Raw genomic sequence first — 12,170 nt, 5'->3', positions numbered from 1 at the left:
CTTCTCACTGCAGTGTTATCAGGAGATGCATGGTAGTTTGTCTAATTATGGAGTGGGGGGTTAACCCTGATCTCTTGATTAAGGTGCTTTCTGCTGGGTTTCCCCATTATAAAGTTATGATTTTCCCCCTTATAATTAAAAATATATTAGAGAAGATACAGCGGGACTCTACAGATCCTGTTTATCAAACTTTCCACCCATCAATTTAGCATTCATTGGTAGATCTTGATTACAGCAACGATTATTGTAATGTTCTAACAGTGAATTTTCATTCTCCCCATTTGTCTACACTTATTAAGAAGCTAAATCAGGCTGGCTTCAGTATCCTTTCAACATGCCCTCTCCTCTTTCTAAAATTTCATTTTAAGTATTTCCTTATCTCTGGCACCAGAAGAAGTTCCAGGCTCATTTTCTATTTTCCCTTTCCCAGCTCTGGAATCAACCACTTTTCCAAGGATTCCTGGTTCATTTTCATAGGAATGGTATTTTAGAAACCAAAACTAGGACCTAGATGTACTCATTGCAGCTGGGATGTCACTGTTTCTCGGCCCTGTCAGCATAGAGAGTTAGGAAATACATGTATGAACACTAAAATATATGTATATACCCCTTCCCATATTTAGTCTTGGACCTTTCTATATGTATATGTATTTTAAAAACCCCATGAATTTATACTGATACTTTTCACTCCAATCCAGGGTTCAGTTTAGAGTTATTTTGATACTATTTTTATTCATACATGATTGAGCAACTCTGACAAAATTTTGAAGATATAAAAAGCTTCTTACCTCTACAGTAATTTGTCATTTGTGTGGGGAGTAACTGAATTCGCCCTCATAACACACCTTGAGTTTGTCAGATCAATCATGATTTTCAACATCCTTAAACATAGTAGGAAAAAAACACACCTTTCTCAAAGAATCTCTTAATTTTAAGAAAGTTCAATGTGAAATCCTAAGAAGTTTTAGAAATAAATGACAAGTAGTCCTTCACCATGGTCTAAGAGTTAAAACCAAATCCAAAAACATTTGTCATGCTTACACAGGATCAGGTGTTAACTAGTTGGTATTTTTAAAATATATTATTTCATTTAATTGTAATGACAGGTCCATGAGATGTGACTGTCCTTGTCTTCAAACAAGGTAATTGAAGCTCAAAATGGTTAAATGACTTGCCCAAATATCAATAGCTATGAGTGGCTTAGCCAATATTCAAATACAGATTATTAAAACTACAAGCTAGGTGTTTTTTCTGTTTCGTTTTCTACTGTATCACAGATGTTCCAAGAATGTCACTAGCCAGAGAAGTTTAATTCAACTCAAAGTTGGAGGTAAGGCTGCCATAAACCTAGGAAAAATCTTTTGCATTAGTAGAGAGATTTTCTAATTTATCTCTCTGCCAGCAGAACTTGACAAATGAAGACTTTCTCTTCTCTGCACTATCAGATGCTATGTCAACAGCCTCCCTCATAAATGAATGGAAATAATTGTTTACAAAGTAAATGTCAGAAAGATATGCCTACATTCACATTAAGAATCCATATTCTTTTTAAGAATGCACAATGTGTTGAATAGGGCAAAAAATCTTGTACTTTCATGTGAGATGATACATGCCCACAGCCCTACAACACTAAGGCACGTTCTCCAAGAGTTTTACTCTTAACTATGGTTTTGAGATTTCCTAATATATCCATATTTTCTCACCTGGTTTCTGTGTGGTTTAAAATGTCTACAGAAGAGAGGGTTTGGAGTAGATTGTTTAACCACAGAATTGATTCAATTACTGCTAACCAACTCTCTGGAAACGAATTTGGCCTTCAAAAGCTGAGTCCTCTAATTATGTCTTACCTAACTAACTGGTAACAGACTATGGATATATTTGAAAACAGTACGAGAACTGCTATTGTTATGTGTTTTGTATTTTGAGAGCAACTGATTGACCTGTATCTTACTGACAACAAATGCCAATTATTATTACTGTCATCACTAACTTACATAAGTTACCTGTGCCCAAATATCATTAGTGAAGGGCCAATGTTTTCGGAATAGCAGGACCTTGCACAGAATAAAAAAGCTGATCCTGATGATTATTGTCTGATGGGAACCAAGCACAAAAGAATTCTGTTGTGCCTGCTGGAATGAAATAGATCAAACATTAGCAGTCATACAGACCACCTGGACAACCTGCTAAAATGCAGATTCTGATTCAGCAGGTCTAAGGTTAGGCTTGATATTTTGCACTTCTAACAAGTGGCAAAGTGATGCTCATGCTGTTGGTTCCCAGATCACTCTTCAAGTAGCCAGGAAACAGAACAAAACAAAGGTTGTGAAATGTATATAGAAGATGTTAAACAGTCTGTCACTGTCTACTGTTATAAAATGTTTACTAATTATTAAATGCTTTTAGGATTTTCATTTAAATGACATAAAGACTAAACAGAAGAAATCATTAAGTAAACTAACTTTTTCCGAAAAGTAAAAAAAAAAAACCACTGAAAACCAGTCTTTGAGCTAAGAAAAAGTAAATGACTTCTAGGAATCAACACCACCAAGCCAATTTTAAATCTCCAGCAGTGTGTTATAATGTCTAATTTATAATTAAAAAAATTCTCCTACAGAGCAGCAGATGGCTTTAGGGTTAATTTTATCCTTGTTTCTAAAATTACCAGTAGAATTCAGATATCCAGTCTCGCTGGAGAGATACACCTCTTCTGTAATTATTATAATAGGAGCAGAGAAGACAATTATGAGGAAATGAAAGCTGACAAATGAAGGCAGGACAGCAGTAGAGACTAAGTTGACACATGAGGTGAACGGCACACAGGTCGGCCAGCACCGATGTCACCGCATGCTTTGCTGCCCACCAGCAAGAAAAGGCCAGCTGCACAGCTTCTTTCCAAATGTCAGTTACTCCCTCTGCACCTGACAGGAGGGCAACAAGAATGGTCACCACAGTTGGGATGAAATGTGAACCCAATGACCAGTGTGAGACATCAATTTGTTCAATGAGGGAGTTCAATGAGCTAAGAAGCAAATAAATGGTCTTCCTTAGCCCCAAATGGAGTGGAGAGCAGAGAGGGAGAAGAAGAGAGGAAAAACAAACAAAACAAAACAAAACTCAACAAAACCCTCTGAGCCATTTTCCACAGTCCAGGCTTACTGTGCTGCTCATGCTGGGTGGGCTTGGCGGATAAAGAGGAGGTCCCACTGTGCTTGATGATGCAGAGCTCTTTCTGCATAATACCAGTGGCAAGAGGATAGCAAATAGAAGACTTTTATTCAATATTTTACTAATAAAACCTACCTTAGCCTCCCCAGTCTTTTTTTTTTTTTCCCCAGTCTTTTTTGATCCCAGGGCCCAAAACTGTAATTATATAATTATATATACAGAAACCCTGCCTCAAGGTCTTCTTGGGGAACAGGAAGGTCGTTAGAAGCAATAATGAGAGATGATGGGTTACTCCAAGGTCATGGGTCAATTCAGAAAGGAGGTATCCCTCTGGGGCTAGAGACAAGTAGCTCATGATGTACAGATCAGATCCATGAGGCTATTATACAGCACTAATTACATTTAAGGTCCCTCTCAGAAAAAAAAAAGAATTAATTCATATCAAGTAGAGACAATTTAGAATACAAATGATAAACTTGTCTGGTTCCTCTGAGATTTTTATTAATAAGGCTTTAAGGCCTTGGTAATTAAAAAAACATGGTAGTAGGAGTTAGATGGCTATCAAAATTTTCAGGACTTGTTTTTACATGGAATCAGTTATACATTGAATACAAATAATAGCTACCTTTTACTGACTGTTTACATGGTGCCAGGAACTTTAATTAACAATTTATTTAACAGACACTTAAATAGCATTAACTGTGTACTGGGCACTGTTCTAAGTACTTTGCAAATATTAACTAGCAACCACAGTGAGATACGAACTTCTATCATTCCCTCTTCACAGATAAGGAAACTGAGGATGGAGACACTAGGTAATGTGTCCAAGGTCACCCATCTAGTAAGTGGCAGAATCATAATTCAGAGCCAGGTAGTCTGGTTCTAGAGACCATACTCTTACCTACTAGCCCCATCTCTAACATCATCATTAATCCCTGCAGTATTCTGGAGAAACAGATTAATCTCAGCTTAATATATATATGGAAACATAGGCTCAGTGAGCTTAAATAATCAGCCCAAGGTCATACAACCATTAAGTGGCACAGCCAGAGCTTCCACCAACACTGTCTCATATCATACTCCACATTCTTTATGTAGAAGCCTTGTTTGAATTGTGATATTTTTCGAAAACTTCCAAGTAGCGCATACATTTTTATCTTTAAATGTTTATTATAAACATTTCAGATTAGGAAAGGTGAAGAATAAAATTAAATGTCCTGCATTTCTTTATTCTCAACTTGATGTCTGAATAGTCATAGCCACAACAGCTAGGACGAAACAGTACCACAACTACTACAACTACTAAGCGCGCCAATATTTCTTTGCATTCTGCCTCATATTTTGCAAAGGCCGGAGGTCTCATCATTGAGGCAATGGACACACATGGGTATGGATGGATCTATGGCTCATCGTGTCTGAAGTCTCTACCCACTGGAGAAGCATAAATTAGAAACTGAGTTCAAAGCTATGTTTCTGTATTTATTAAAATAAACCACATTTGATACTTCTACCCAATTTTGTCTTTTTTTTTTTAAGATTTTATTTATTTATTCATGATAGAGAGAGAGAGAGGCAGAGACACAGGCAAATGGGAGAAGCAGGCTCATCCTGGGAGCCCGATGCAGGACTCGATCCCGGGACTCCAGGGTCGCGCCCCGGGCCAAACGCAGGCGCCAAACCGCTGAGCCACCCAGGGATCCCCTCAATTTTCTGTCTTAAGAACCAAGACAAATATTGTAATTTACACCTAGTTTTGGTTTGCACTTTCTCTTCCATTTCAACATATAAGATGGCTAAAACAGTTCATTTATTCAACCCATTTAGCAATTAAAGAGATCTTCATAAGAAGAATAAGCAAAGTATAATTTGAGAGAATAATTTTGCATTTTATTCTGAGTTCTTGCAAGTTTTTCATGGAGTTCCATCTTTCCTACATGTGTTGGAATTCTTTAAAATTCAAGAAGAATCCTCAGAAATCACAAGATGATGTTTTTAAAGGAAAGCAGGACTATAAAAAAGTTATAAAATCTATGGATAAAAATAAACAGCCTGGAGAGATTCTTTAAGTGCACAGAAACATATATAATGAACTTCTGATGGCATGTGAAATTCTTCATGCTGTGGCTCTGCCTACCTGTCCAGGCTCTTTCCCTATCATTTGTCACTGGCCCTTATGTCTCACTGGCTCTGGCCCACAGCTTCCCTATACAATACGAGTTCTCTTATTGGGATGAGCACTGGGTGTTATACTATGTGTTGCCAAAATGAATTTAAATAAAAAAAACTTTTTTTTTTTTTTTTAAATGAGTTCTCTGGCCTGCTCACCTTTGCCCATGCTGATCTACCTGCTTGGAGCTGCCATCCCTACCTTACATCCCCTTTGCTTCCCCTGCCCCATCCCACAACAAATGCCTTCTTAACCAAGTCTCAATCATTTCCCTGGTTCTTCCAGGAAGAGTTGGTTTTTCTCCCAGCCTCATGGCCTTTATGACAATTATCTTCTTGTGTTATATTTAGTTAAAGCTCTGGTTCTGGATTAACTCCTTGAGGTGAGAGCAAAGTTGAACTTTTTTGTACTGTTGTGATTTTTGTCTTGAAATATTTCAATCTCCAGGACTTATCCTAGGGGCCTAGGAGAGTAAGCAATAAACAGTCACTAAAATTTGGGATCAATGGTGGTGAGAATGACAGAAAAAAAATGTAGAAAGGGGATATTTGAGTGCTAGGTATACTGTGTGTGCATGCGTGCACATGCATGTGTGCAAATGCACACCCATGTGTGTATTCATTTGTGAGGTATGGAATGAATGACACTAAATGCATAAATACTAAATGATAAAACCCCAAATTCAGTTACTGAAGTGAATAACCCTTGAGGAAAAAGTGACCAATAATGCTTGGAAACTCAGAATCTGTGCTTCCTGGGGTCAAAGAGACTAAACTGTGAATACCATATAATGACATTAGAAATACTGAGTTATATACCTATCTATATTATATGCCAAAGTTGTAGGAAATATATTATAGCCAGGCAAAACTTGGTTATAACCTTAAAGGAGTATTCTGTATATTTTGTTTTCAAGTTTCTCTGGTGTTCTACTTTGACATTTTCTTTTGAGATGTTAGTGACAGAGCACTCTAATTTCTATAGCATATGACTCACACTGCTAACCTTTCTATGCCTAAAAGGACTCTGAGAACTCTTTGGAAATATTGTTTTTGTGAATTTTTTGTTCTAGTGATAAAAGAATATGAAAGTGAAGCAGGGTTTCCTCTTTCTTTCTACAGAGTTAAGGACTTCAAAACAACAAGAGCCTTCACTGAAGAGGACAACTTGAGGGCAGCAGATGCTTTTAAGAAGTAAACCAAAAATCCCAGTAAAGTGCACTCCTGAAGAATGGCAAACAGGAGTGAGATGAAGGAGACCAACAGAAGGATCAAAAAGAAGGGAAAAAAAACACAAAGGGGAGAAGTGAACACACATAAGAAACTATGGAAACACCAATACTGTGGATTGTTATTTTCAAAAAAAAAAAACACAAATCAACACAAATGTTTATGTATATAATGAGAATTTAACAGATTAACTTAAAAACACTGTCTTGTTCAGGCAATCCCATTAGAAAAAAAAGTCATAGCCTGCAGAATGGAAAATCCATTACTTCCCTGAACCATATGTAACATTGGCATTTAAAATTAATTATTAAAATTAAAGTAAAAGTTAAAGTAAGTAAAAATTAATTATTTGCTTTCCCTCAAATGCCCAGGGCAAAAACTAATTGGAAATGGCACAGAAATAAACCAGTTACATGCATATATCAGAGGCTTTTAACTTCCATTTTATGACACCATGCAGCAGACCAAGGCCACTGTTTTGTCTCCAAGCTTAAGAGTCCAACGAGTATCCAACCTAGCTAGTCAGCAAATAATTTCTTGGTCAGCTCCTCTTATCTGGATATTCCTCTGTTCCTCTTTAACAATCCTAGAATAAAAGACCACCACTGGCAACCTTGCTAAGCTTTTGCTTCAAGTCTCTTATCTTCTTCAATACCTGAACTGAAATCAGTCTCCCTCCCATACCTACACCCTCTGTTGCTGCTTGTCTAACCCAGAGCCACATTTTCCTAACTGGACTACTGCCTTAGGTTTCTTATTAATCTTCCTGTCTTCAATCTTATGCACACCTCCTACCCATCTTCACTCTGCTGCCAGAAAGAGACCTTCACATCCCACATACAAATCTCATCACAGGACCCAGTCCCACCTTCACTCCCATCCCACCCTACAATTTTCAATAGGCTGCGTTCCCTGTTACCAACAGAATCAACTCTGAAATCTCCTTCATGGAGTTCAAGATCCTTCACATTCTGCTCTTCGCCTACCTGTTCCTCCTGGTTGATTCCTTGTGCCTACAGATTTTACATTTCCCCAATATTGAGCTACAGTCCCACACCAATCTCAATCTCTTTCCCCTATACCTGTGGTATTTACACAGTTTGCCTGTGTGTAGTATCCTACTTCTGTTTATCTTCCTGGCAAGCTTCTAATGCCTCTCTTGGGCCTAAGTTCAAATAGTTACTTCTCTGTGAAGCCTCCCTGACTTCTCAGGCTGACTGTTGTTCCTTTGCCTAGATTTCTATAGCAGTTTATACATACATTTTTGGGTAACATATTGTATTTTAATTATTTTATCTCCCCACTAGACTTTTACAATTAGAGGATTTGTATCCCCAGTATACCTAGCATAGCACAGTGTTTATTAATACACACATAAATATTTATTGAATTTTTGACCATCTAGATAAAGAAACTTGGATTATAAGCTATAAAACTTTTTACAATTGTGAAAGCTGTAGGAGAAAAACTAGTAAAATAATCTCTACCTTTAACCTCCATGTCAGAGCTCAAAACCTTATTGTATGAAAACAAAGCATGTGACTTTTATGACTGTCTTTTATCTGGCTGTGACCTCTCTGCAGCAATCAGCCATGACCAGGAGAGCAGGGCAAGGCACCAGCAACCTGGGCTGCTCCTCTGGTCAGGCTGTCAGTCTTCTAGCTTACGCACACACTCAGATAAACGGACCTCCTCCAGCAGAGCACACCAACGGACCTGGCCACCATACCCCAGTCCAGCCACTGTGTACACTAATGATGAACATATTTCTCTTACTTTTCATTACACACAGAACTATCAGTAAAACACACTTTGAGAAAGCCTGATGTCACTGGTAGATATGTTCCTGAACCTCTGCCCACACACACATCCAATACACTGGTTTGCGTCTGGTAACATCAGAGCCGAGTGTGTCCCACCTACCTGCTAGCTTGATGTTCATGTTGCTATCCAGCAGGAGATTTTCAGCCTTGAGATCACGGTGCACAATCTTCCGACCATGACAATAATCAACAGCAGACAGGATTTGCCAGAATTTGCGCCTGGCCTCAGACTCATTTAACCGGCCATGGTTAGCAAGGTAGTCTATAAAAAAAAGAGAATTTAGGATTATTCACCAAAACCAACCAACCAACAAAAAATCCCCACTATCAGTAGGCAGAATTTTTTCTCCTCCAAAAGCTATCTTTTTATTTATTTTACTGTATTAGTTGCAGGTGTACAATACAGTAATTCAACAATTCCATGTATTACTTAGTGCTCATCAAGGTAAGTGTACTCTTAATCTTCTTCATCTATTCAAGTGCTTTTTATAAATAAATAAGAGTGAATGTTCAAGTAACATACTGTTTTCCAAGTTCCTTGCTTTGAGAAAACTAATTCCAATCATATTTTACTGGAGTCAGATACATGGAGAGAGTCCAAGACCAGATGATAGCAAGTAGCATATTCACCTTAAAATTCACAATGCTTTTTTTTTTATGCCTAAGCACTATCTCTATTCTTCTGTATACAAGTTTATCAAATATTTTTCCTAACCATATTTAAAAAATAAAATTAATGTACAAAAAACACCCCATGAATCTATTTTCAGACATCCCATCAAAGGATACCTTTTTTTATGTTTTTATTTTTATTTTTTTGGATATCTTTCTTTTAAATAGTCATTTCATGGAGTTATTACAGAAGCCTCCTGTTACATAAGATATAGTGGTCTCTGGAAGTAGTTTAAATAATTCACACCCTGTTTTGTCTGGTGGAGCACTTCTGATTTACCTAAGACTTGTTCTCTAAATCAAACATGATAGCCATGTTCTCTAAGCAAATATACTTTGCCAGATACATTAGCTATCTTTGTACAATGTTATAATCTCTACTAAAGCAGTTTACCTGAAAGTTAATTCTGCATATGTTTACATGAACTCAATAAAATGAAACATTATAGCTCATTCAAGTTTCCACTGAAGATCTAAAAGGCCTCTGAAATGATCTTTTGAGGGAGAGAGAGGGTCAGCATAAATCTTGAAAGGCTTTTCTAAAATTTAAGATTATTTTCCCAACTTAGGAACTATATGGGTGAATCAATATTCAGTCATTTTCATATGTTTTCTGCTCTAGGCTATGTAGTTTATTGATATTTAGATTCCATGGCTTTGACTCATGACATCCTCAATATTTATTATAAGATCAACATTTGTATAGCACTTTACAGTTTATAAGGCATGTTTGTATCACTGAATCTCTCTTCATCTTCCTAAAAGCCCTCTATGATAACTATTATTCTAATTTTCATTTTATAGATGAGGAAACTGAAGATCAGAGGGATTACATATCTTGGCTGAATTCATACAACTGGTAAGTGAATGGCTAATCTGGAATCTTTGAGTTTTAAAAAACTGTATTAAGCTTCTTTACTAGACTCCTGCTGAAATCCAAACTATCCTTCAAACCCTGCTCAAATGCCACCTTGCCCTTAAACAGTTCATCACTTCAAGTAGAAGTAATCATTACTCTGAGCTCCTTATCACTGACAACACATTGGTTCACACTGCAGTTACCTGAATATATCTTATAAATATCTCCAAGTATGTATGTGTTTGGGTGGACAGACACACACACACACACACACACACACACACACACACAGTCCTAATTCTAACACACTGTGTGTTAGAAAATAAGATACCTTCACTTAAGCTTTCTGACAACAGGGGCAGTATCATTCTCTTCTGTGCTCCCCACACTGCTTTAGTACCATGCACAAAACATCAGAGGCACAGATTTTATTAAATATTTAGCTGATTAAGGTTCGGTCATAGTATCATCAACCATTATATAATAAGGAATGTTAGTTAGTACTATGCTCTACATGTTAAAGGCTTTAAATGTAAGCAGACAGACCTAAATGTGTCTAGGACCATAAAATCCTATAAGTGAGTCTGTAATTTCTCTGACATCAGCTATAGCCAAAACAAAACAACCCCAAACCAGAATTAGGCCTAGACCCATAAATACAGAGAACAAACTGATGGTTGCCACGGGAGACGGGGGTGTAGGGTGGGCAGGATGGTTCAAGGGGAAGGGGAGATACAGGCTAAAATGAGTAAGTCACAGGAATAAGCAGAGGATAAGGAATTTAGTCAATGATACTATAATAGTGATGTAATGGGAGACAGTAGCTACACTCTTGGAGAACACAGCATAATGTATAAACTTGCCAAATCACTAAGTTGTACACCTGAAACTAATGTAATAATGTGTGTCAACTGTACTCTAAAAAAAAATGTGAGCAGACATTTTGTATATGCTTCTTCATCTGCTATGATCACAAATTGAGATGATCAGCTGGCCACATCTTCCTTTCACCTTGACAGAGCACACATAACAGCCATTCAAAATTCTACAGGGAAAAAAGTTTTCACTTAAGAACAGATACATAGACTTCAGTTAAAATATTCAGACTCAGAGTGACAATATACTTTCCGTTCATAAGAGTAAACCAGTCTCATTTCTATACTGAGTGAATGGGGAAATCCATAACAAAAGGGTTAGCCCCCTGGGCAATTACAATTTACCAAGGGAAATGCAATGTGTTTTCTGTATGGGATTATCTCTTGGCTAGTTAGTGTTATCTCTGCTGAAATTCCACACCAAGTACTACTTAAGCTCCATCTCTAAAGAGACAACTTTTTCATAGACAAATGACTTCTCCAGAGAGACAAAATTTCTTTCTGTTGAAAATGCTGAGTCAATGTGAGTTAATGGGAAAAATTTTTGTGATTTTTGGCAACACAGAGAAACCCAATGTGAACAAATATAAGTATATGGGGGGAAACAACAACAAACTGTTGCCTACAAAATGAGTCCTGGGAAGCACAAGAGAATCTGTGGAGTATAGACTGTTTTTGGAAGTGATCAGTCCAAATTAATACTACCCTAGCCAAGGGGGGGAGGAAAAAAGCTTTGAAGCCTGGCAGAAAAGGTACTGTCTGGGAAGAAAACGACAACGACGACGATGAAAAAAGCATGGTATGCCTGAACCTAAAATTACCATATAAAGCCAGAATCACATGACAATAAATATATAATACACTATGAGAAAAATGAGGGGATCCTTGGGTGGCTCAGCGGTTTGGCACCTGCCTTTGGCCCAGGGCGTGATCCTGAAGTCCTGGGATCGAGTCCCACATCAGGCTCCCAGCATGGAGCTTGCTTCTCCCTCTGCCTGTGTCTCTGCCTCTCTTTCTCTCTCTGATATACATAAATAAAATCTTTAAAAAAAAGAAAAAAGAAAAGAAAAATGATAGCATCCACATTCCAGAGATTAAGAGATTGCCTATTTAAAGAAGTTGGTATGTTCACTCCTTAAGTGAACCTTCCTCATTTTGTATGATTTCTGCAGTGTGGGCATTCCTGAAAACTACACCATCTGCTAAGAAATCAGTAACAGAAGTAACTGAGGTAATAACATGTGGCTGAAATAACATCTGTGTAGGTATACTTCATCATTCTCTGAGAGGGGTATGTTCTCAATCCATGCTACAGTTAATACACAGGTCCTCAAGGTAGCATGCAAGAAGCACACTCATGTTTCACATGAAAAATTT

At 37.5% G+C, this 12,170-nt stretch overlaps 1 protein-coding gene across 1 annotated transcript in view; it reads right to left on the bottom strand.

Moving 5' to 3' along the window:
* SIK2 (salt inducible kinase 2) overlaps positions 1-12,170 on the bottom strand; it is a 126,104-nt gene that overhangs the window by 33,456 nt on the left and 80,478 nt on the right. Inside the window, exon 4 of the mRNA XM_077893447.1 lies at positions 8,488-8,649. Coding sequence (XP_077749573.1) covers positions 8,488-8,649 — 162 coding nt within the window. The remainder of the gene's footprint in view (positions 1-8,487; positions 8,650-12,170) is intronic.

This window comes from Canis aureus, chromosome 3, assembly GCF_053574225.1.
Source record: "Canis aureus isolate CA01 chromosome 3, VMU_Caureus_v.1.0, whole genome shotgun sequence".
NCBI classification, from domain to species: Eukaryota; Metazoa; Chordata; class Mammalia; order Carnivora; family Canidae; genus Canis; species Canis aureus.
Note: the sequence above shows the minus strand (reverse complement) of the source record. Positions and strands in the feature narration are given on the sequence as shown.